The sequence below is a fragment of the Chelonia mydas genome, chromosome 19, assembly GCF_015237465.2.
Source record: "Chelonia mydas isolate rCheMyd1 chromosome 19, rCheMyd1.pri.v2, whole genome shotgun sequence".
Taxonomy (NCBI): Eukaryota; Metazoa; Chordata; order Testudines; family Cheloniidae; genus Chelonia; species Chelonia mydas.
Genome location: NC_051259.2, coordinates 1,098,343 through 1,124,564, shown reverse-complemented (window position 1 = coordinate 1,124,564; position 26,222 = coordinate 1,098,343). Strand labels below are relative to the sequence as shown.

The window sequence follows — 26,222 nt, the reverse complement described above, 5'->3', positions numbered from 1 at the left end:
CTTTGCCACGGCAGCGCTTTAACGTTGCTGCCCCTTCTCCCTCCCCGTCAGCGGTAAAGACGTACAACATGTTTCCGCTCCGCACTTCCTGTCGATTGCTATGTCAGTGAGTTAGTGAGCAAACCTCTAGCACGACATAGCAACTTCCTGTATCGCGTGTTCACGAGTCTGGTGTGTGAAATAGGTAGCACTGGGAGGCATGGCGCTACCGCACGTTCAGCGGATTCGCGCGTAAACGGGTCTGTACTGTACTGCTAATGTGGAGTCTTTAATCTCATTTCTACAATCTTTCCTGTGTACCTCTGACGAGCCAGCGATGGTAGAGCTGCCTCACCAAGCTTCAGCAGCCCTACCCAGCTACCTTGTAATTGTAGCTATGAGGGTGGTCTATTTTACTGTGGCAAGAACCACCCCAGGATACACATTATAGCACAAAATTACATCTCAGTGGTGAAATGCTGGTGTCACTGAGGTCATGGCAAAAGTCCCACTAACTTCAGTGAGGCACAGCTTTCATCCCAGAAGTTCAAAACGCTCAGATACCATGGTGATGGGTACTAGTAGAAAAACCTTTAGCTAGCTAAAGACACCTAAGCATTGGCCTCTGTGTAGTGCCTTGCAACAGAGCCCTTCATACTACAACCAAAATATCAGCCAAGGGACATGACTCACATGTGTAAGTCTGGTCTAGAAATATCACAACATTACAACAAGTGATTTTCAGTACTACTCCCATGACAACCACTTGACATTAAATACCACATTGAAATTGACTTTAATGCTTGAGATTAGGTCAGGTTAACCCACCCATCTCCTTGGAGCAAAGCACGGTGTTCCACTTTACAAACATCAAAACCTTTACAACGGCAGAATTGCTGGAAATTTCCCCACTTTCTGATCCGAGTTACTCAAAAGGGGTTGGGCGAGGTCAGTTTCCGACACACTGGAAAACGGTGCTGCCTTTTCCAAATGCACCATTGCCACCACCAGGCCTCAGATACTAGATATCATTTTACACTAAACATGAACGCCCACTTCGATTCCCCTGTGTAATGGCCAAACACCACAGGTCACCAGCAGGGACAGATCCTGGGACGGTCGAGATGACCTAGCAGGTCTTTTCTACTCTCAATAGCTGTAGTTTCCATGCCGGGGATATACCAAGTCATTCATTTGTTCCAGTGTAGAAGTGAACCAGGTCTCTTGGCAGAGTACCCGAGAGAGGCAGGGTCAAACTCACTCCCCCGTCTGAAAGTCATAAAGACCCCATCTCTCTGCAGTGGGATTCCCTCTAAAACTAACAGGGTATAAAGGCTAATCTCCTACAGGCTCATGCCAAAAATAATAGGCTGGAACCATCTGCATTTTTATCACAGTGATAAACATTTCACAGGTGTATGTGTGGCACACGGGCCTTTTATTAGAAGAGACTATCACCAATAGTCATTAAAATGTTCATTTTTAACACCCACTTTGGAATATAAAGACTGTCAAACATTTAAACGGATACAATGAAGATATTAAGCTCTCAGGAATTTATGGCTATAACTTCCGTCACAGACAAACAGAGGGTAGCTTGTTTATTCAGTTAACAGACAATAATTAAAATGTTTTTTTTCCATTACGGATTCCCTCATGAGTAAGGCTGCATGTCTGTCACGGAGGCCATGGAAGTCATGGATTCTGTGACCTCCATGACTTCTGCAGCAACCTGGGCCGGCAGCAGCAGTTTGGGCGCGTGGGAGGGGGCTCAGGGCTGGGGGGGGTGGCGCTAACCTGGGAGGGGGGCTCCCCGGCTCCCACCGGCATGTCCCTGCAGCTACCAGGTTGAGCAGCCAGGGGGCTCCATGCGCTGCCCGCAACCTCAGGCACCACCCCACAGCTCCCATTGGCTGTGGTTCCTGGCCAGTGGGAGCTGTGGAGCCGGCGCTTGTGGCGGAAGCAGCACAGGGAGCCCCCCAGCCGCCACCCCTCCCCCTAGGAGCTACAGGAACATGCTGGTTGGAGCCGGGTAGGGAACCTGCCAGCCCCGCCAACCCTCCCCCCATCCCAGCACCAGTGGGAGTCCCGGACCACACCCCCCAACACCCCCGTCCTCCCCCCGACCCAAGTTTTAGTTAGGGGTATATAGTAAAAGTCATGGACCGTGAATTTTTGTTTACTGCCCGTGACCTGTCCATGACTTTTACTAAAAATACCCATGACTAAAAAATATCCTTGGTATAAAGTTTTCCCCAGAGAATAAGGGATTCCCAAGCCAACCTGAGAAGGGGGGGGGGGGGGGAGGGAATAGGAAAGAGGGGAGGGGAACCAGGAGATTCAGACAAAATACAGTTCATGACCTGCTTGCTCTCAATAGCAGAGAATGACTAGTCGCATCTCTACCTTCGGTTTCCATAGAATCAAAGAAGTTTTAATTCACATGCAGAATTCCCCCCCACCATCAAGTTTAGTTATCTGTGAGCCTTAAATTGCCAGCCTCTGCTGTGCATTCCTAGCAGATGCTCGTTCTTCCATCAAATGATATTACTGCTGATTTGGTCGTTTGCTATGCCCCCTGCCATACCCACCATATTGTACCACTTCATAAATTCCACTGATCACCACCAACGGTGCTTAGCAGCATTAGGCTTCTCAGTATCTGAGCAGCAAATTGAGAGACAGGGCTGTTTCTGGACAGCACAATAAGCAATACTTAAAAGAAATATAATCTGTAAGAAGTGAAGTTCAGAGTGAACTGAAAACAAACCTTGACTCTCTCCATCCTCAAATCATTCATTTGCAGCGGGGTGTTGGTTACAATGCAGACAATACATTTTACTCCAGAACCCAATCAAATTGGCCACAATCCACTGGGCACAGTTCAGATAATGCTCTTTTCCTACATTATAGGAGAGTGGATTACAGCTGTGCTGAAATTATTTACAGCAACAAATTCTGACAAAACCAGTACTTCTCGCAAATAACCTCCCTCCCTGCATTTCATGGTCTGCAGCTTCATTTCAAGCTGAGAATGTGCAAATGAGGCACCTGTATTTCCAGATCACAATTGAGTTTAGAGGAATTATTATTGTTATTCACCACACTCGTGGGACTATTTACATAATCACCAAATAGCCCAGTAATGGGGCATTCATTATTTTAAAATCTAGAGCGATGAATAAAAACCCTCAACAAATGAATGACAATTTAAGAAACAGACTGCAAGAGCAAGTCACTGGCAGCGAGTTTCTTCTTCTAGGTTCAGGGGTTTCTGATTTGGGGGGGGGGGGGGGGGGGGGGGGAAGGAGAGGGGACTCAGTTTTCACATCACTTTTTTAGACTCTCTTCTGCCCTCTCCAGACAGAGCTCTTTGTGGTTAAAAATGTCAGCAGGACATACTCTAGCGACCTCACTGTACCCACAATTCCAGGGGGATTATTAGGCAAAAGATCCAGATTTCATCTGCACATAACCCATGTTAACACAGTTTGGCTCTGTGTCCCTTTTGGGGTTCGGCAGGGGTAGGTATGAGGCTGCTGTTACCTCCAGCTAATAGACACAGACCTGGAGTTCTGGCAGTACCTGCTCATGCTTTTAAATCTACAGATCTTGGGTTCACTCCTCATGGACAACCCAGCTAGCAGCATCATTACATGCCCATAACCGAGTCTTACAGTATTAGAAGTAAAATGGGTGTGTGGAAGAGATGGGTGGAGGGTAAAGAGGAAGCGCCATCGGGTTTCCTTCCCTGCCTCAACAGTGTTACTCTGGGCTGCTTTGGATTTAATTGCAACAAAGTGTGACAGACACAGAGGCTAACAAGGAAAACAGCCAATAATGTGGACCACCACACAATTTACACTAACAACTCATTGTCCTCTAGCACCTTTCTACTGAAGGCCTCAAAAGCACTCTACAAGCAGTAATGAATGAAGCCACACATCATCCCTGGGAGGAGCACATTGTCCTCGCCTTACAGATGAAGGAACAGAGGCAAAGAAGGTCATGAGAAGTGCTATAAGTCACGTCCGCTGAGTAAGTTTGGACAGACGAAGGTGATGTTTGTACTGACTGGCTGGCTTCAGCTTTGTTTGACTCGAGTGTATTCTTAGTGAGCTTCTTAGTCAGCAAACTTGCTTACAGCCGAGGCTGCATAGGACAAAGGGGATGTTTTGACCACAGATATTACAGAAACTGAAGGGAGTTATTGGGACAACAGATACGCAAAATGTACTGCCAAGAGACAATTACAGAAAAACAGGTAAAAAGTCCCTACTAAGTAAAGGGTCAAAGTGACCTGGCCAAATTTACATGATCAATGGTAATAAAGCAATTAGATAAGAGAAATAACAAAAGGAAAATAGCAAAGATAAACAGAAGTTATGCCAATTAAAGTTTATACATGTACTGTATGAGTTACATAAGATATGTAATATTCATGATACTTAATGGTGATTGGAAGAGAACTAATGAATACGCAATTTGGATGCGCATAATACAGAATAGATTGTCAGAGCTTTGTAGGAGAAACCCACTGTGACCCGCTGATGCCCCAGGAGAAAATAGCTGGCCATTGTCTTTTTCTGTATATCTGTCATTCATTACTTTAATAGTGATTGAACCAGAAGCATGCCTTGGGATTGCAAACAAAGGTTTGAATGAATAAACTCAAGTGTGTCAGACCTAAGTGGGTGTCACGCTCAGCCGACAACGGGAAGAGACTTCTCCGAGACACATCGTGTTTGTTCTAGAGCCAGGAACAGAAGCTAGATTCTCTCCTTCCTGCAGCACATGCTTCAACCAATAGGCAATGCTGCTGACTTCCACATTTGCAACACATCATCGTACCTGCTAGGCAAATTTGTATGCAGTCCATTTGGCTGTATTGTAACTGAAATGTAATGGAATATGTAATCCCCTCTCCAAGGGACCCGCTGATTGATCAGATCTGGTATCAGGTAACAGAACATCATGATTGTATTAGGGAGCTCTCAAAGGAGCAATCAATACTTTACAAAATTAATTATTTGCCCTTTTAAATTATATTTATAAAATCCACTTGTGCTGCCATTTGAAGAGAGATCCCCTGGGAGAGACGATCTCCAAAGACCAAAGAGACAGATGTTTCTGGTACTGAAGCTTAATAGAGAAATTAAGCAAATATATGCACATCTGGATAAGAGAATAAAAACACATACAAGAGAGGCCTTAAAAGCTAATGAGATGTTCAAATATTGTTTCCTGGTGGAGTGGCAATAAAGCATGTTTTTCAAAGCACAGCAAAGCGCTCGTTTGCTCCTTGCCAGCACCACAACACGACAGGAAAGTATTGAGATTTCAGATCTCTCTTTAGTGCTACCACTGCACAGTAGCTAAGAAAGCAGGCATATGCAAATCAGCTTTCAGAGCTGCAGTGGAGTAACAAGTACAGTAAATTTAAGTCCCAGAAATCTCTGTGGGGCCCCTCTGGGTACAGTCCTCTGTGCTCCTTGACTCCATCTTCTCATACACACCACAACTCCATGTCCCAAGCCCCAGGGCTCCTAGCCACAGGAACAAGTGGGAGCTTTCTCAGACCCCAGTATCCCACACTGTTGCTTTAGCTGCTCCCTGACCCTCCTTCCCCTCTCAAACCATACGATCTACCTTTCACCTTCCAAAATCCCAGATGCATGCCTGTTCTGAATACCGTCCCATAGGCATTGACACTAGTTCTGAAGTGTGCCAAGAAAAGAGACAGGATGGGAGTCTCAGAAGCCAGCATCCCACATGCTTTATCCTGCCCATCCTTCCCCTTGCATTAGGCTGCAGCTCTACTCTTCCCACTCATCCATGGGCTACAGAACACCCCAAGGTGCAGAAAATTCTGCTTTATTTCAGAGAACATTTAGCTTGTCATAGAACATGAACCTAGAGAGACAGAGATGGCCAGTGTTGTAATATTTAGAAAAACACAAAGGGATGTTTTGGAAAAATCACATCATTTATAAATCGTTTGATGGTGAATTCTTGGATTTCTCAATTTCAGGAGAGTTTATCATCGCCTGTCAGCGTGCATGGATTCCAGTGAAGCACAGGTGTCTGCGCTACCAAGATTACCTGCCTTAGTAACTGAGCCCCATGGGGAGCACTGACTGCATGTGTTTGGCAGAGCAGAAGGTTAAACATATACATAGTCATTCCTTCTTCCTGGAGTCCCCACAGGGCAATGGGAGCTCAGCGGTCTGCTGAAGACTGAATGCTCTCTGAATACCAGCTGGCCAGCCGATGCCAGTGTCGTTCAGCATGCTCTGCTGGCTAATTCAAGTATCACAGGGTGCACCACATCCACCAGGTAACTTTGTAACGGGGACTCCAATGGTATCTTCAAGCTGGTTGTTCGAGGGACTGTGCAGCCAGGTTCCCCAAGAGCTCCAGGTCTTTCTGACCAACCTACTTTACCTAGTTTGCCAGGTAAAGCACACAGCATGCCAGAACTCCAGACCTATATTCCATCCCACACTTTGGCTGCGTTATGTACTTTGCAGAACCTACACACAAGCAGCATCTTCCCCAGCACTGAGAACCTGATATTTCCCATCTAATACAACCTGGTACTTAAGTTCTGAACAAATTGGAGTGGGATTATAGAGCAGGCAGGGCCAGATTAACTCTCCTGTGGGCCCGGGGCTACTAGATTGTGTGGGGCCCCTGTATACAAGTCTTCTTCCTAAATTAAAATAAAATGATCACAATTATGGCATCAAGGCTACTAACGCTATACTAAACGTGCCTTTTAATTAACATAAAGCCGTTCTGTGGTTACATTTCAGTCTTAAAACGTAGAATATAGTTAATTCAAAATAGCCTACGTCTTACCTTAGAACAGCTGTTATATTAGTTTCTTTTTGGGAGGGAGTGTGGGTGCAGGAGGGGGCTCCAGGCTGGGGCAGAATGTTGGGGTGCAGGAGAGGGTGAGGGGTGTTGGCTCTGGCAGGGAGTTTGGTGCAGGAGAAGATTCTGACCTGGGGCAGAGGGTTGGGGTGCAGGAGGGGGTGCGAGGTGCAGGCTCTGGCTGGGAGGCACTTATCACAGGTGGCTCCCGGCCGGCAACACAACAGGGCTCAGGCAGGCTGCCCTGCCTGCCATACCCCCACGCCACTCCCAGAAGCACGTGACTGCTGGCACATCTCTGCGCGCCCCTGGCAGTAGAGGGGGAGGAGGAGAGGGAGACAGCGTGTATCTCTGCGCTGCCCGCACCCGCAAGTGCCACCCCCACCGCTCCCATTGGCAGAGCAGAAGCTCCAGGATCGACGGGTTGGTGACCACTGAATTGTATATAATTATGGATTTATTTATGCAGGGCCCCCTTTAGCCTGAGGCCCTGGGCTGCAGCCCCTAAAGCCCCTGCATTAATCCGGCCCTGATGGCAGGGTTGCTTGTGATTGGGGGGAGAGCAGGGGTCAGCTGCCTTTGGGGTCTCTTCTGGTTCATGCCTTATGTTCCTAAAAATCTCATGCTTCAGGACTTAGCTAGTTACCCGCAGGGGTCAGGAAGGTATTCCCCCCCCAAAATGTATTCTGGAGCAAGCTTTTTGTTCTTCTTCTTCTGAGATGGCCCTGGCTGGAGGTAGAACACTGGACGGGTGGGCAGGCGAGCATCCTCTCTCAGATACTTGCCTCGTTGGTTCTTGCTGACATGCTCAGGGTCTAACGGATTGCTCCCAGGTTGGACTGGCTGTGATCTGAGGGGGTTTTTGCTTTCCTCTGCAGCATGGCGTGAGGGTCACTTGCCAGGATTATCCGGGTATCTCTCTCAATCAATTCCCTGCCAACTGAATGCGTCTCGGGCTTTGGTGCACCTCAGTCCCTCCTATTCTCTGCTTGCGGCACGTAACAGTCTAGTCTCCTGTGGGCTGTGATAATATGGCCTAATTTTGGTTGTTGAGTTTAGCATGTGGGCGTTGGTGGCCTGAGCCATGCATGAGGTCAGACTAAATGATCTTGGGTCCCTTCTGGCCTCAAACTGTCTGACCAGCTCAGCATAGAGAAGGCTAAGCCATACCGTAACAGTTGCTATGGCACCAACTCCCAAATTTAACTGAGCAGCAGAGTTGTTGAATACTTGCTAACTTATTGGATTGGCATTCCCTCTCCTAGAATCACACTCCTTTGGAGGCCAGGAAACAGATGCCCTCATCTCCAGAGCAACAGAGCTAGAATGAACATTGTCGTCAAGCGAGGGACTAGTGGAATCCAATAAAATAAACTGGTTCAGTCTCTCAGTGATGATCATCAAGCCCCCTAGCATGTTGGGCAGCCTCCTGAGGACAGAGTCTTCGAAATGTGTGCTTGGACAAAAGTTTCCTTATGAATCAGATGTATAAGGAATCTGCAGGCAGATGTCTGAGACACTGAAAGATAGAAGAGAAAAATCCAGAGAGAAGAGTGACACTCAACTGTCTAACTATGACCCCTGGTCGCTGGGAGGTTGGCCCTAGCAGGAGCTGCAGGTATTCTGTTTGGAGATAGTTGGGCCCAGGAGCTCAAACCATCTAAGTGACAACCCGCTTTGAGAGAAATGTGCTGGGATAGTCCTACTAGGCGGCCAATAAAGTAGGTTTGCACAGAGACGCTGTTGTTCCAATTTCTTGAGTTTCCAGTCAGTCTCCTGGGAGCACAGTCCATCGTGTGGGTGGCTCATTCATGGGGCTAACTGCAATAGAGGCTTTCACCTTTCTTGTGTTTTGCTTGAGGGTTAAGAGGACAGTGATTCTCCCCCACTACTGCTTCTGGCTGTACAATGCTAACTCTCTCCTGCCAAGAGGGAGTAGAGTTGACCTACGAGCTGTGTTAGATTGAATAAAAATAACCCTGCTCTCTGATGCAGCACAAGGGATGGCAACTCTGTTTAATTTGTGAAATCAGTGGAGCTGAATAGCCAGAGCTCTTACTCTGCAAAAACCGGAGTGTGTGAAAACCTCCATATTGGTGCAATAAACTACTTTTATGATGGTCTATTATTTTAAATCGTAAGCCTTGCTGTAACTGTGTCTGCTCCCACTAACTTACTCTATGAAGGATTTGCAGATGCTGGAGGAGGGCACTTTATCACAGTGTAATAGCAATGGCTGAGAGACATCTGAACAGAATAATGAAACCTCCTTTATCAGACTGGCCCCTGGGTCTCTGGTGCCATGAAACTGTCACAGCTCAGGATTGATACTCAAAATCTCTTTGTCTTGGCTGAGATGGAGCTATTGGTCCAGACAGAGTGCAGCTATGCTTGAAGGTGTGGGCTTGGGACAGAGACTGTAAAGGGTTAATGCTGACAATTTCTGGACTGCCGGGCAGTTTTATGTACACATCTGTTCCAATGCTTCTAAAAAAAGAGGCAGAATACATAGTCAAGGACAACTTAGCTCTGCCCATGTTTGGGAGAGCTCTGTGCAGCACTATACCTTGCACACCTGAACTCGGCCCTGGATGACTGAACTGATGCTAATGTCTGGTTATAGGAGTTGTAGAAGGATGAGAATCCCTGGCAGGCCTTAGGAATCTGATGACCGAAGTGCTACATGGGTTCCTTAAAATTCTTGTATGTCATAGTTAGACACTTGAGTGTCACTCTTCTGTCTCTGTTTTTCCCTTCTGCCTTTCAGAGTCTCATCTGCCTGTAGATTCCTTATATAGCCGGGTAATAAGGAGGCTCTTGTTGAAAAACACATCTTGAAGACACAGGCATACAAACTCTCTTGATAATCATCATCCAGAGACTAAGAATCCATTTATTCTGTTGGATTCCATTCATTCCTTGCTAACAACATTCATTCAAGCTCTTTTCCTCTCAAGGCAAGTGGTTCTGTCTCCTGGACATCTAAGGAGTGTGGCAAAAAGATAGGGCAAGCCAAGAAGTGAATACTGATCCCCACCAAGTACATATCACCTCAGGAAAGTGAGAGAGGACACCCAGAAAGACAGGCAGGTGTCTAGGAAATTAAATTAGCACATTGGGCAAAATCCTTTCATTTTCCAGTTCATTGTGAAGCCACTGTGAAAGGCATGCATCTGATGAAGTGGGTTTTAGCCCGCGAAAGCTTATGCCCAAATAAATGTGTTAGTCTCTAAGGTGCCACAAGTCCTCCTTAGGTTTTTTTTCTGATATAGACTGACATGGGTACCCCTCTGAAACCTGTGACAGTTCAGTAGCTTTCCAACAATGGGAATGTAGGGATACCACCGTTTAACATACATGGCCCCATGTACACTACGGTACACTAGGGTCGAAATCCTGCAGTAAGGCTCTCTAGGCTCCATAGCACTGTGATGCCAAGTTCTGCAGATGAGTTAGACATGGTATTTATGGCATTAAATATGAAAGCAATCCCAGAGCACAGTCAGCGTAGGACTCCTTGATTTGTAGACTCGAAGGCAAGAAAGGAGCATTATGATCAATTCATCAATGAGTTTCCCAGACTTGAAGAAGAGCTCTGTGTAAGCTCGGAAGCTGGTGAGAGAGACAAACAGAGGTTGGTCCAATAAAAGATATTACCTCACCCACCTGGTCTCTCTAACATACTGGGACCGACAAAGCTACAAACAGTCATTCTTTGGTCTCCCTACCCATAAGGCTGAGTAGCGTAAACAGAAAGTTTCAAATTCCTCAGGCTCCTAGAGGAAAAGCAAAAGGTTGGAGCCGACAGAGGCTAACAGGCAAGGTTAATGCAACCCATGTCAGGAACTAAATAGGTGTAATCAGTGGGATTACTTGGAATGAAAAAGCTGCAGCCGCCAGAGGGCGTCACTAGAGTGAAGCAAAGCTAAAAAACATACAAGGCTGGCAGACAGCAAACTGCCTTATTCCAAGGGACTGCACCTGCCCTAATTACTGAGAGGGGAAGACAGGCAGAGGAGCCGTCTCAAATGAGCCAGAGTGTTCAGTCAAATGATCTTGGCTGAAAACCAGCACTGCAGCTTGATGTTGGGGGTCATTTTAATTGCAGATCAAGGTTTAAATCAGGCTTTGTTAATATGAACATTGCAACCACACGACAACCAGATCCAGCTGGGCTTTCAGCATGTTTCTATCCTCGTACCGTAAGCTTTCTTGGTGGACTGTGTTCAGACTCCGATGCTTCCACCACACCCCCAGAGGGATATTGTGACAAGGACAGCGCTATAAGATTTGGGGCACCAATACAGTATTTTAGGCATGGATGAATTGTGAAAGGGGCAAGAGGAAAGAGAGAAGGCTAGAACAGAGACACTGTGATGCACTGAAAACACCAGGAACTTTTTAACTTCAAAGTTAAAGTTAACTTCAAACTCCCCCAGAATTCACCATGGGCAAATTCTACCATGCAGCCAGGATCAGGGTTTGCTGCACAGAACAGAAAGGGGGTCAAGACCAGGGCTCAGCTTTGTTTTCATCCACTGAACAAGAGCAATTGTGGCCAACTCTTCTATGGTCCTAGAAGAAACAGAGCAACCCAATACAGGAACATTCTCAACAGTGTAGGGACTGCTTCTCAGTCTGAGAAACTTCACACAGTCCAGGATTAGGATTCAGCTCCTGCATGTGAAAGTCCCCCACTGCTTCTTAGTTACAAAAGGAGTGTATTTCACCTACAACGGCAGGAGAGGCCAGGCTGCTGTTACAGTCAGAACTCAATGTTTCCTTTCAAGCAAACCACACTATAGGCACAGATTGCACAAGATTTCTGAGCCAAATCTGAATGCCACAGAATAAGTAGCATTCTGAAGACTACTGTACAGCGGACCAGGTCGTGTCTTTAAAAGCAACAGCTCTCGGATCCAAATGGTTGCATGGTAGCTCTTCCAGCAATAACTTAGCCCTAAATGTTATCTTGCCTAAAGTGTCAGATCTTAGATTCACTGTCCAGCCTCCCATGCTAAGGCCCTCTGCTGTGAAGGGAATGGCACAGACATTCAGAGGAGTCCTGGCTCCTCTCCCCCATGGGAATTTGTAAATGCATCAAGCAATTGCAGGACAGAATAGATTGATCAATCAGTGATAAATCAAACCACTACCCATCAGTACAACCATGCAAGTGGAAAGCACAGGCCAACATGAGCACAGAGCTCCATGTTAGGGGAAAAGCAGAGTGCAACATAATCAGAAAGCAGAGGCAAAATGGGGAAAGAAACCAAGCTTGCCATGCCATTTCTAGAGAGAACAGAACTACAACACGTAGCATCCTCTAGGGCTTGGGCCACTTCACACCACAGTGCAACACTGAGCACCATCTTCATGGTGTAAATGGGAATTTCCGCAACACTAGTGACTCTAGTGTATTTTAACTACAGCTCTTCAGAAATGCAAAGGCTGTTAAATTAAGCTTCACTGGGCTCATTTAGAAAAAAAGTATATGAATTCCTAGCCATTTATTTGTCTGCTTTATTTGAATGAAAAATATTGCAGAAAGCAGATCAATATGCTATAGACAGATTGAATTCAATGGTTTTGAGTGTGAAAACAAAGCAGGAAGGTGGTAGAGGGGTGAGAGACATGAGCCTAGAACAAAGTCAGTCTATCTGAGTTTTCCTCCTAGGACATTTTTAAGTACCTCCAGAAGGCAAGTTCAGAGAGCTGCTGTGTAACCAAGTGTAAAGAAAGGGAACTTGCCAGCAAGAATTTCCAGGTGATCACAGCACTTAGACAGAACCACACTTTTCAATATAGCATCAACATGCATCCTGTTATTTGTATTGTTAACCATTAATGCAGCATCAGAGCTTTGCACAGCATTTTCCAGGGATTGCAGGAGAGGGTCACTGCCCCAAGGAGCTCTCTTTCTAAAGAAGATAAGCATAGAACACAGGAGTGATAGATACAGGGAGAAGGTAAGAAGCTTAAAATATAAGCCAGTTATTAGTATTACAATAGCAGTAAGAGCCCCTGCTGTGCGGGGCACTGCACAAGCATAGCATGGGACAGCCCCTGCCCTGAAGAATTTATCATCAAGAAAGGAAGGATTATCATCACTCTTTACAGAGGCGGAACTGAGGGAAGTAAATCTGATCTGTTCAAATACTTTTAAGCAGAGCCTGAGCTAGGAGGAGGAGAAGACAGTCCAGGAGGGGAGGTCAGTGATGAAGAGCATGGCGGGAGGGAGGGTCTTTCCAGGCACAGGGAGCATCATCACCCAAAAGTACGAAGAAGGGGCAGCAGCTGAGGTGGGCAGAGGTAAGGGCAGGAGGATGGGGGGGATTAGAGAGAAGGTTGAAGCCTCAGGATAAATTTAGTACAGCAAGCACAGTCCCAACCTACAGGAGTTCACTTTCCTTCCCCCTCTCCACTCTCAGGGTTGTGTATTTTTATCAGATACTGTCCCATCCCAGAGGTGGGCACACTCAACTCTCTCAGCAGAGTTCCAGTGAGATCCACTGTCTGTAGCATTGCTCTTGGTAATCTATTCAACACCTGGAGGAGGCAGCCAGTGTTGGCAAGCTTGTATGTCTATCTACAGATAAATACACAGCTGGGTAAGTGACCAGATGGGGAACCACACACAATATGCATGGGGCATTTTTTGTAAGCCAAAAGGGAACCCATAATGAAGCATGCTCTGAAGTGTAGGACTCCAGAGAACCCACACTGCATTGGCAATGGAAACAGAAGCAGCAGTTCACACTTTTCAACACAAAACAGAGCTGTGTCGTGCAGTTTAATGCAATAGCAGTCATGTGGCACCTAGACATACAGGAAATTAGCAGCCAGAAATAGTATTTCAATTCAAAACAAACTACACTTGACGAGACTTTATTACCAGGATCTCCTCTGGATTAATTCAAGAAAGGAAAAGGAATTGAATCTAGAGTTTCCATTCCAGAGAATATTCTAGTCATGTAAACAGGAGAATTTTGGGACTCTAAATTAACTTCTGCATACCACAGAAAAGCAGAACTGTTCTCCAACTATACACGTGCATAGCAAAGAGGAAAAAAAACTCCAGTCAAGCAACAACATATTGGGGAACTTGCAATAGCTACCTGAATTATGACCTTTTATCACATAGGGCCTAAGTCATATATCATGTTCTCACTTAGTGCATTATTCACCAATGATACAAGGACAGACTGGTTAGAGCACTAATTACAAGCTCTATACTAGTACCTCATGTTAGTTCACCTGAATGACAATTGTGCGTAAAGTACACAATCTACATGGTTTAGTTTACCAGATTATCCACAACGTCAGCCAGTCTGCCTTGGAATTTAGAGATAGTAGTGACTCTACTGTTCACATCACCAGGTGTCCATCTTCTACACTCTCCTTAAGTGATGGGATTACAACCCAGCAAACACAGTAAGAATTAATCAGAGAAGGATGGAAGCTTTCGATTCTTTGTTCCTGGAAACCATAAAACTGCTGTCGAAATCTTTAAGCTACACACATCTCTCAGCTAAATTAGACTTTATAGGTCCAGGGACGGAGGAAATGAAAATTCACTGATTTGGCCAGACTACACTGCAACCTCTTCCCATCTCTGGCTGTAGCCTCTGTTATTCTGTTCTTCAGGCCAGACCGGAGGAAGAGCTCTGTGTACGCTCAAAACCTCGTCTCTCTCACCAATAGAAGTCGGTCCAATAAAAGGTATTACCTCACCCACCGTGTCTCTCTGTGTTATTCTGTCAGTTAAGAAGGGAATGATAACTGCACAGCCTAACGAAACTCACCTACCATCACATGGTCTATTGTCCCCACAATAGCACAAGTACAATACTAAAAATTCACATCTTTACAACCACAAATTGACAGCTCTACCATGATTTCACATTATATATGTTCTCTCTAGATACTGATCCCATACATTATGAACCAGGAGGAGTTCACACAGCCAGAATAATAGTCTGCAGAGGTTTTGGATCTTGGAGGCAGACTGGGAAACATGTGTACCCTCCCAGCTGTTGACTTTTTGAGCAACCAGCTTGCTTTTCCCCATTCTGCCTTTTCTCTTCACATAGCATACAAAACTAGCACGAAGAACCAGGGGCTCCTTGTAAAGCTGCACGTGCCAAAGAGAATTATCTGTGCAAGGAATCTCCAGGCATAAGATAGAAAAGGAACAGGTACCGAGTCTAGGGGGAAGGGATGAGCAACCTGAGTCCAGGACAGACTCCCCACAGAAAGGAAGGCTTCTTGCAGACTCCACTCCCCTGATCCCAGCCTCCAGCTACTCTCCTTTCTGCTCAGGGGAAGGGAAAGGAGGATGAGGACTGGCTGCTGTTTATAGGGACACTCAGGAAATGCAATTTACGACAACAACTATTTATAAACATGCTGGAAACACTTTATTTATATGCAGATGGCAGAAACTCTTTATTCATCGTATCCCCCAAGTCCCCATCGCCTCATCCCCAAACTGTTCCCCTCTCTTCAATGTACCTGTTTTGGCAAAGGACCCTCCTAGGGAGGCTGGGAGGAACCACATGGGGCACAGGGAGGTTGAAGGTGTTCATGACAGAGCCCAGCTCATGGCTCAATGACAATCAATCCTCCCACCCAGACAGATACTCGCTGTCACATCCCTACCTCCCCCCATTGCCCCTTCCCCACCCATCCCACACGCTGCCCCTACTCACCCTCTCCTCCACATTGCCACTGCCCCATCCACCCTGCCCTCCCCCCCACTGCCCCATCCACCCTACACATCGCCCCGCCCAGCCCCCCACTTCCCCATCCACCCTACACATTGCCCCTGCCCAGCCCCCCACTGCCCCATCCTGCCCCCCCACTGCCCCATCCATCCTACACATCGCCCCGCCCAGCCCCCCACTGCCCCACCCACCCGACACATTGCCACTGCCCCATCCACCCTGCCCTCCCCCCCACTGCCCCATCCATCCTACACATCGCCCCGCCCAGCCCCCCACTTCCCCATCCTGCCCTCCCCCCCACTGCCCCATCCACCCTACACATTGCCCCTGCCCTCCCCCCCACTGCCCCATCCACCCCACACATTGTCCCTGCCCTCTCCCTCACTTCCCCATCCTGCCTTCCCCCCCACTGCCCCATCGACCCTACACATTGCCCCTCCCAGCCCCCCACTGCCCCATCCACCCTGCCCTCCCCCCCACTGCCCCATCCACCCTGCCCTCCCCCCCACTGCCCCATCCACCCTGCCCATTGCCCCCGCCCAGCCCCTCACTTCCGCATCGACCCCATACATTGCCCCTGCCCAGCCCCCCACTTCCCCATCCTGCTCCCCCACTGCCCCACCCACCCGACACATTGCCCCTGCCCAGCCCCCCCACATTGCCCCTGCCCCCCTGCCCGCGTCTCGGATCCCCCGCCCCCAGCTCGCCCCCCGCCCCCGGGCCGGACTCACCCTCCTCGGCGGCGGCCCCGGGCGGCAGCAGCAGCGGCAGCAGCAGTAGCGGCACGAGGAAGCCGCCTCCGCCCGTCTCCATGGTGCTGCCGACTCCGCGCGGCCCCGGCTGCCGCTGCCGCCTCCCTCATCCCGGCCGCGCCCCCGCCCGCCGCCGGGCCCGCTCGCCTCGGCGCGCGCCCCGCCCCCCCGCCGCCGGGCCAATCGGGGCCGGGGGCGGGGGCAGGGGCGGCCACGCGCGGAGGGGGGGCGGAGCGCGAGGGGGCGCGGCGAGGACCGGCCCCGGCCAATCACAGCGACAGGCGCGCTGGAAGGGCGGGGCGAGGATGGGGAGCAGCCACTCACGGCGCGGGGCGCGGCAGGGGCGAGGCGATTGGGGGCGCGGCCGCACGCAAGGGGCGGGGGTGGGGAGAGGAGCCCAGTGGCGACGCCGGAGGGATGGGCGTGGCCAGGGGAGCCCAGCAGCCATTCAGGGAAGGGGGCATGCGGGGGCGGGTCTCCCTGCCAGCCAATAACAAGTGAGGGGCGGAGCCGAGGGTGGGGCCTACGCGGTCTGGTTTAAGGTTGAACATGGGGCTCATGTCCCCTCCGGTTAACCCGCCTCGCCCCGGGCCGGGGGCTGGGCATGGCCCGCCTCGCTGGGGCAGGCGCTAGGGGGAGTGCTGGGTGGGGCTCTGGCATTGGGGGGGGCGGGGAGTGCTGGGGGGTCCTCTGGGATTGGGGGGCGGGGAATGCTGGGGGGGCCGGGGAGTGCTGGGGGGCTCTGGCATTGGGGGCCGGGGAGTGCTGGGAGGGGCTCTGGCATTGGGGGTCGGGGAGTGCTGGGATTGGGGAGTTCTGAGAGTGCTGGGAGGGGCTCTGGGATTGGGGGTCGGGGAGTGCTGGGGGGACCGGGAGTGCTGGGAGGGGCTCTGGGATTGGGGGTCGGGGAATGCTGGGGGGACCGGGAGTGCTGGGAGGGGCTCTGGGATTGGGGGGACCGGGAGTGCTGGGAGGGGCTCTGGGATTGGGGGGCGGGGAGTGCTGGGATTGGGGGGGTGGGGAGTGCTGGGAGGGGCTCTGGGATTGGGGGTCGGGGAGTGCTGGGGGGACCGGGAGTGCTGGGAGGGGCTCTGGGATTGGGGGGCGGGGAATGCTGGGGGGACCGGGAGTGCTGGGAGGGGCTCTGGGATGGGGGGGTGGGGAGTGCTGGGAGGGGCTCTGGGATTGGGGGGCGGGGAATGCTGGGGGGACCGGGAGTGCTGGGGGGCTCTGGCATTGGGGGGTGGGGAGTGCTGGGATTGGGGAGTTCTGAGAGTGCTGGGAGGGGCTCTGGCATTGGGGGGCGGGGAATGCTGGGGGGACCGGGAGTGCTGGGGGGCTCTGGCATTGGGGGGTGGGGAGTGCTGGGATTGGGGAGTTCTGAGAGTGCTGGGAGGGGCTCTGGCATTGGGGGTCGGGGAGTGCTGGGGGGACCGGGAGTGCTGGGAGGGGCTCTGGGATGGGGGGGCGGGGAGTGCTGGGAGGGGCTCTGGGATTGGGGGGCGGGGAATGCTGGGGGGACCGGGAGTGCTGGGAGGGGCTCTGGCATTGGGGGGCCGGGAGTGCTGGGATCGGGGAATTCTGAGAGTGCTGGGGGACCGGGGCTGGCTTGGGGCGTTCTGGGATGGGGGATCTGGAAATACTGGGACTTTGGAGTTGGAGGAACTGGGGGGGCTCTGGGATTAGCAGAGTTGAGAGGGCTGGTGAACTCAGATTGATTGGGGGAGCTCTGGGATTGGGGGAGCTGGGGGGGTTGGATTGAGTTGGGGGGGCTCTGGGATTGGGGGGAGCTGGGAGTGCTGGGGGGGACCTGGGGAGCTCAGAGATCTGTAGTGGAATTTGGAGGCCTGGGGCTCAGAGTTGCTGGGGGATGTAGCCACTCCATAGGGCTGGGGATTTAGGGGGCTCTAGGCTGCCAGGTTCTAGGCAGGGGGAGCAGCTCAGAGCCAAGTCCAAAGCCCTCCCTGTAGGTTGTGGGATGGGGGTCATTGTGCCATTCAGAGTGATGCAACTGCAACATCTCTGAAAGATGTGAGCATCTCCTATTCATGCTGATGAGTTTGTGATTCTGAAGCCTAATGGCTACATCCCAGGGTCGTAGAAACATAGATGGACAATTGTGCATACAGAACGGGCTTGCAGCTGCCTGTGTAATTCATATGCACAGTTACTTCAGTCCCACACATAAGTGGACACTTAAACAAAGGGCAGAAATATCAGTGGTCCTAAAAATCAAATTACTGTGTCAGGGTCATAGTTTGCCCTCAATATCATTGGGAAATCTACTGTGGAGGGTACTATATGTCCTTATAGTCACAGTGCATCAACCCTAATTAAAAATGTAATTTGGCCCTCTCCACCGAATGAGCTCAGCTCCCTGGTGCAGTTAATGAAAAATTAGTAAATGGGTAATCTACAAAAAGTGCAGAGTCAGGATTTTATTTTGCAAAATCAAACCCAGAAGCAGGGGAAGAGAGTTGAATCTTTTCTCCATTCGTCCAAAACCCCAGAGTAGCTCCAGTTTTTGTCTATCTCTGCTTTTGAACAATAAACAGAAGCAGGTCGAGAAAATCAAATTAACCATGAGAAGCTAGGCAATATTTGTTGTTAAATAGTAAGTCTCTTAGGTTTCTCATGAAAGCTTATGCTCAAATAAATTTGTTAGTCTCTAAGGTGCCACAAGTCCTCCTTTTCTTTTTGTGAATACAGACTAACACGGCTGCTAGTCTGAAACCTGTAAAGAGAACACTACTCTTGTGTCACCCTAGAGTCAGACTCGCTAAGATCCCCAGATATCAGGCAGAATTTTGATTGGCTTCTCAGCCTGTTACCAGTCAGACTCAGTTCTGCGTGTCATAATAAATTGGATTCATTTGATATGGTTATTGCAGTCATATTAAAATATGCCTTGAGCCCGAGTTACAGAACATGGTATTCCTAATATTATTAATAAATATGCCTAATGAAAGCTGTGTTGTTAGTGCTAGTGTATAAAGGCAGAGCTGCTCTTTATGTAACCTTGCTAATAAGCGGTGCAAGGGTTTGAATATTTATTTTAAGTCAATAGGGCTTCATGCAAGATCTGGGGTCTAATGGTGCACGGCTCATTGCAGGATCAGCACCTAAGTGTGCAAAATCTTATCACAAATCCTCATGTTATACTTTCCTTGGTTGTAATCAGTCCTCTTTCAACCCAAACAGTGTTTTTTGAAAATGTCTGTATAGCTAAGTTAATAGGCAAGCTACAGAGACATGAATTTCAAACAGGTGTTTTGGGTTATGGTCAGTTTACAGTTCCACCAAGACTTTGCAAGCAGAAAACTCTCTGTGCTGTCTGAATAGACTGGACCAGTGTGGGGCACAGAGGAGGAGCCAGGGGGATGTAGTACAGTAGTAGAGCTACTTTCCCCCATGCTTCCCCCTAACAGGGTGAGTTTAAAGGGTGCTGTGGCTAGGATTTTCTTGAAGGGGGACTTGGCTTTCAAAAGTGGGAAACAATGGATTCATTTCACCCATCTCCCACAAAGACAAAACCATTCCAGGCTATTTTTCTTAGTATGTTTCTATAATAATAACGTAAATCTTTTCACTGTCCCCTGATCTCAAAAGAAAATGCACAAATTTTCTGTGAGCATGTTGCAAATTCACATGGTGATTCTACAGGAAGAGTAGAGCTTCTGATGATTTGCGTGAGTGATGGGTCCCTCTCCTGGCTCACTAGCACTGAGCACACAACCTCAGAGGCCCTGTAGAAACAGTGACCGCATTGCATTTTTTCCCATTAATTTCTTTGCAGTATAATTTGAGATTTTTTTCCCTTGGAGGACATTCTAGACTAAATTGCAACATATTTAAGATGAATTGAAATCATGATGTAAAAGAAGGAAAAGACTTGTAGATTTGAGTGTAAAGTTTGCCCGTGTACTGGGCTTCTCTTCTGAAAGGTCACTTCTAACAGCGAGAGTGACCTTTCTAATGGGTGCTGCTGAAGGAAATTTGAAGTGCAACACAAGTATTACATGGACATACTGTAGGGCTGTATAGAGCCAGTCCTGGGGCCAGCAAGCGAACGAGCAGGCCTGCGTGCACTGAGCACAGTGATTGTGAGGGTAGCCGGGCTGGGTCAGCTGTGGTGAGTTAGAGCCTCCCCAGCACATTACAAAAGAGAAGTGCGGCGCTAGCTCTGGTTGTTCCTCGGTGTTCACTCCCCCAAGAGAAGCTCTTGCTCAGAGCGTGGCTGCGGAAGGTCTGTTGCCTTGTTTGTTTAAGATTTCAGAATGCTCAGTGGAGCTCATGCACACCAGGGTACCAGGCTGTTCGTTCGCTAGTGCAGTGTTTTATATGAAATTGATGTAACCCCCCTACGCCCAGGAGCCCTTTAATCTGAGACTGCATCATATAAAGACTAAGGGGTTTGTCCTTAATTACTCAGCAGCATTTACTTACTTCCTCGTGAATTTGTACAGTCAAACGTAACCCCCCTGACAGCTAGTTTGGGATGCAAATGTTGAGGCCCTGAGTGACGCAGTGTGGCTGGGAGATGCTGCTTCCTGAGCAGCCCTTCGCAAAGCAAAGATGTGTAGCTAGATAGTGGGCTGAACTCTGCTGTTCTGACTCCCTGCTGCTTGTAGATAGGAAGCCCATCAACCACCTTCTTCTCTGATTAGATCAGTCCTTTCAAAGCGAGGATTTAGACAACAAAGAGGAAGTGAGGGACCCAAGCCTGGCTTGGCAGGTGCGAGGGGAAGTAGTAGTGAGACACTGGCCACTGTCTCTGGATACAAAAGGCTGAAAGCCAGGCTGATTCACTACATTGTACCTCTGTGTCTGTGATAGAGACTTGGCTCAGCCGATGCCCAGATGTGAGGCAGGTGGTGAGGCAGCAGTGCCTAAACTAGGTTCAGAAAAAAATGAAAATGCCCAGTCAAAACCTGATGGGGAAAGAGGCGGGGGGGGCACAGTTTGTGCCAACAACAATTCACTCAGTGTAAATATTTCTAAAATGTTAGGCACTAAAGCCTAGATCCTGCAATGACTCACACATGGAAGCCTGCTGCCAGTCAGACTCAAAGGTACACGTCCTAGAGTAAAGTTTCAGAGTAGCGGCCGTGTTAGTCTGTATCCGCAAAAAGAACAGGAGGACTTGTGGCATCTTAGAGACTCACAAATTTATTTGAGCATAAGCTTTCATGGGCTACAGACCACTTCATTGGGTGCATGATGTGTTAGTCCCTATCCTAGAATAAGATGAATTGGATCTGGTAATTGCCGCTACATGCATGCCTTGTGGTCCAGTTACTGGGCAGCCTGTTCCTGAAATGAATGGGACTGCTCATGTGAACAGAGCTAACCATGTGTGTGCATCTTTGCAGGATTGGGGCCTAAATCCTGAACAGAATCTATCTGCAGGTTTAAAACTGCATGTCCTTTATTTCTGTAACATGATCAATAAGACCCTCAGTCTCCAAAGCAAATTAAAAACCAAAGCACATTTGCTCCTGAAGGGTGTCGGACACGTTGCACCCAGTGTAAATCTGCCAGCAGCCTGAGGCTCCTGGTCAGCTAAGAACAAGAGTCCACTGCTGTCACGACCATTCTGCTGAAATGAGGAAACATTTTTCAAGCACAAAGAGGATTAGCCATTAGATTCGAGGAGTATAAATCTCTCTAGTGTTTCCATTTGATTTCCACACCTGTCAGCTCTAACCTCCATCTCCAAAGCACCAGAGTCCCCTACCAATCCCTCCATTCAGCCTTAAACATTTCTGTTCGGACATGGAGTTGAATGTTAGTTTGACAGATCTGAGGAGGGGGAGTGCTATAATGTGATACTTCACACACCCAGCTCAGTAATAAATGGCCCTGCAGGATATTTCAGGCCCAAATAGGCAGTTATGGTATCTCCCGTCATCCCTCAGCCTCCCTGCAACTATTGTTGCTACCTTTGTTCTCTGCTGAGGTTAAGCCACAAGAAAATCATTGCTTATTCCTTACTTTTCTTTCTGGTGTTTGAGCAGAGCAATTTACCCCTCTTCAGGAGCGTGCCTAGGTCCTGAACGACAAAGGGCAAAGCAAAAAGTCTTTAAAAAAATCCCAGGTGTGTCTGAAGGTGTGAGGCCTTTATCAGGTGATGAAGGGCATGGAGTTCATATTACCAGAGTTCTCCCTCTATCACATTGCTGCTCAGGGAAGCAAAAGACAGCATTTATTTATAACCTTCCTCAAGTGAAAACCAGCAAAAGTGACCCATCACTACAGGAGATATTTCAAGCCACCCAGGAACAAAGTGATATTTAGTTGTCGTTAAAGACTCATAACTGCATAACAATTTCATGCTATGTTAACTTCTAGGTTTTCTTTCGCATATAAATTTTTAAGGAGTAAAATAGAAAAACCCAGGCACTTGACCTTTAATCGTAGTTATTTGTGTGATCAGTCAAGTGTAGGAAAAAGCTAGTTTGTGCTTGAAAGATGCCCTTTAAAACTAGATTGCTCTAATATGACACATGACTCACATGCTGTAATATATAGGATCTCCCTTAGCAGCCTCTGGGGCACAACAGCTTGCCATTTAATATTCATGCAGGGGCTCATGCTTCTGGTACAATGAAAGGTATTAATGTCATGTACCAAATCAATACAGACCACTGGGATAGTTTCATTCACAACAAGAAGACCCAGGGGAGCCGTATACATTTATTTCATTTCACAGTGGAGTATATTTCAGATGTGTGGGGAGGTTTCGATGTTCGGGGTATTGTTTTTTCCAGAGGCACACGCATCATGCTAATCAAATAAAAACTTTTCCATTTGGCTACAACATTATTCCAGGCATCTGTAAAGACTTAATGTTAGAACAGCCAGAGGTGTTTTAATTAGTTTCTGGAGCATCATGGTGTGCTGGGGAATTGAGCTCATGAGTCTTTCTTTGGCCAGATGGAGGGAATAGAGGTGCTGCTGGGCTGACGGGAGCACAGAGACGTTTTTATAAACAGAGGCTCTTAGTTTTGGGTGGGAAAAGCTCTTAGGAAAGAATTCCTGGGTTTTCTGGTCACTCCTGTCATACACGCACAGCTCTGCCACCTTTCTGATTTCCACTGCCCAGCACTGGGATAGCCCTGGGTGACAGCAATGGAAGAGTTTTGATTGTCATTGGTGATCCCTGCTTCAAACTCCAGAAGAGAGCAAAGGACTACCCTGAAACTCAGCAGACATGGGGCTGGCAGGACCCGCACCTCTATAATTCCCTGAGATGAGATATTAGCTGCTGTAACTGGAGACAGAAAGATGTTTTGAAATTGCAGTGAAAATAACCGTCATGACAAAAAAATCGATAGAAACACCAAGGACAAAGGATCAGATTCCGTGCCCATCAATTCCTGAGATAAAGAGCTGGAAGACTTGGTGGGAGAATGGGCACAGCTGGACCAAGAAACAAAACTTTTTTCTTCTGCTGACAAATGAGTTTTTAGGATAAAAGGGTAAGGGAACTGGGAGGACATAGGCTTTAATGTGTAGTGGCAGGAAATGCCCTTGAAGAGAGAGAGAGACTACAGAGAAACTGAAGTCTTGATGTTATGGTGGGTTTGCACCTGCACTTTCCCTTCTGGACTCAAAAGGTTTTGTTCACAAGGGTAAATTAATTAGTCCCATGTCTTCTTAGTGCTCTTTTGTGCATGTCACACAATCAACCGACTCCAGCACAGATTCCCATCTCTGCTCGAAAGAGCTGGAATCTGGAAAAGCAGAGGGTGCTACAAGCAGGTCAGGTGCATTGGCAGAGCTGTGGGATGGGAGGGCTTGTGCTGAAATAATAGGGGGGACTGCAGGTCTAGCTTCAGGGGCACGCTTAGGGCTGTGTGGGCATGGCCCAGGATGGGAGTAGCCAGAGGTGATGCACATCTGGATTGAAGGGCATCAGCAAAGCTGCCAGAGGACAGGAATAATCTATTAATTTATTTGGCATGAAGTAAATATGTCAACTTGGAATGATGAAAAATTAGGAGCGTTTAAACAATCAGCCCACGTACATGTACCATCTGCAAATCTTCCGAATCCACAACCCCAAGACATGTTGTGAGGGGTCTAACCCTAGGTCTCCAAGAGGGTACAGTACTACCTCAATAAATGCACCCTCAGGGACTGGTGACAGTGCCAGCTATTTACTGGCATTCTTTTCTCACAGTTCAGTGACAGAAGTCATAGCTAAAATAAACGTTAATGTCAAACTAGCTCATAAATCCCATGATAAAGGCAGCAGGAGTCCTGACTGCAGGCTCCAAAGGAAAATGCTCACAACAAGGATTAACTCTTTGTACCTTCTGTGGTGTTGAACTGGAAATAAAAGCAATCAGTGCAATCCATTTGTTTTTAATGGCCTACTTTGCGGTCAGATGTATCCTCTTCTTGCACTCTTTGGAATCTCTGTAGCATAAATGTTTCACAGTAGCTCTTCAGCTTTTAATGTAATCATAGGAAAGATCCTTAACTAAATAAAGGCAGCTAATCTGGGTAAATGCCTTTAAGCATCTTTACATTTCTTGCTAATGGATTTCTAGGCAGCCCACAGGGACCCATGTACCAGAAAATAATGTAAAATATAGTGAGTGTCTTCTGTTTTTCTGAAGTGCCTCACATTTGTCATAAAGTGAGAAAATCCACAGCTGTAGGCCATGTAAAACCATTATATTCCTATGATGTATATGCCTTTTTATCATTGTCTATATGAAATCCGGACTTTCATTAGGGGGCAGGGATCCACCCAGTGTTAGGTTCTAACTCAATCAGAGACAGATTATCACATGCTATTAATTAGAGCCAGCCAGGTGGGAATCTGGGTTTTGCAATCTGGCTTTAGAATCTGAAGTGCAGACCCATGGCACTTAGCACCGCTCAGGAGCCCTGGACAGAAAGAAAATGACAACCTCCACTCCCTTTATCTTTCTGTGATTTAGGATCAGCATGCTGGCTTGCAGAGAATAATGCTCGTGCTATCATTTATCCCGGCTGGGAAACCAGCAGAGTCAGTCAGCCAACCACAGCTGGCTCAGGTGAGGGGTCAGTACAAACCATTTCTGTAGCTCGTGAGACCCTGTGTCCTTCCAACCATCTCTATTTGTTTTCCTTCCTCCTTTTCAGACTCACTTGTCAAATCTGGGTAGAAGGATAATCAGTTCAGAGCAATATTAACACCGAATGGCAGGCCAGCACTAACTCAGGACAGCTGCCCGGTGACCTAGTTCGAACCAGACACAAGTCCAGGACTCAGAAATTTCAGACTGACTTGTATAATAATCATCTTCCCCTCCTCCCCCCCCCCATCCCAACAGGGCTCCGCACAGACCATTTAAATATAAGAACAACACACCACATATTCTTTATTTTGTTCCACTAATTAAATGACTTTCACAGTGATTCAAAGTCAAAGGCAAATCCCCATACAGAGAATGGATCCATTTGTTCCGCGCATTGTGAAGGCGAGAGGCCTGTCTGACCTTGTCCTTCTCTCCATGTAAACAAAAGCAGTGCTCCCATCACTCTGCATGCTCTCTGGCCACCTGCCATGAGGCCCATACCTTCCTGCAGAGACTTCATTCATCAGTGTAGCAACCACAGCCAGACTGGTGCATCAGTCCATACAGCCAGATACCCCAGTGATGGGCACAGTATAAGAATAGGAACAAAGTAAAAATTCTGCCCTGGCTTCCATGCTGTGCCACCCAAAGTGGGTTAGAGGGGACGAGCAGGGGGCACATGCTCCTGCAGATGACGGGAGCCCAGTCTCGAGGATATGCACCCAGACAGCAAAAGGTTTTCTTCATCAGTCATGCACCAATATCTCTTCTTTCCTCCAGCTGACATTGGCTGTGATATGCGGTGTTGTTGCAGC

The 26,222-nt window shown here is 48.2% G+C and overlaps 1 protein-coding gene across 7 annotated transcripts in view; it reads right to left on the bottom strand.

Annotated features, from left to right (window-relative positions):
- The window catches only part of EPHA10 (EPH receptor A10), a 116,144-nt gene extending 99,669 nt beyond the window's left edge, over positions 1 to 16,475 (bottom strand). For all 7 annotated transcript variants that reach the window (XM_043532330.1, XM_037881953.2, XM_043532329.1 and 4 more), the window contains exon 1: positions 16,313 to 16,475. In XM_043532330.1, coding sequence (XP_043388265.1) covers positions 16,313 to 16,394 — 82 coding nt within the window. In that variant the 5' untranslated portion in view covers positions 16,395 to 16,475. The remainder of the gene's footprint in view (positions 1 to 16,312) is intronic.
- Positions 16,476 to 26,222: the final 9,747 nt, after the last annotated feature.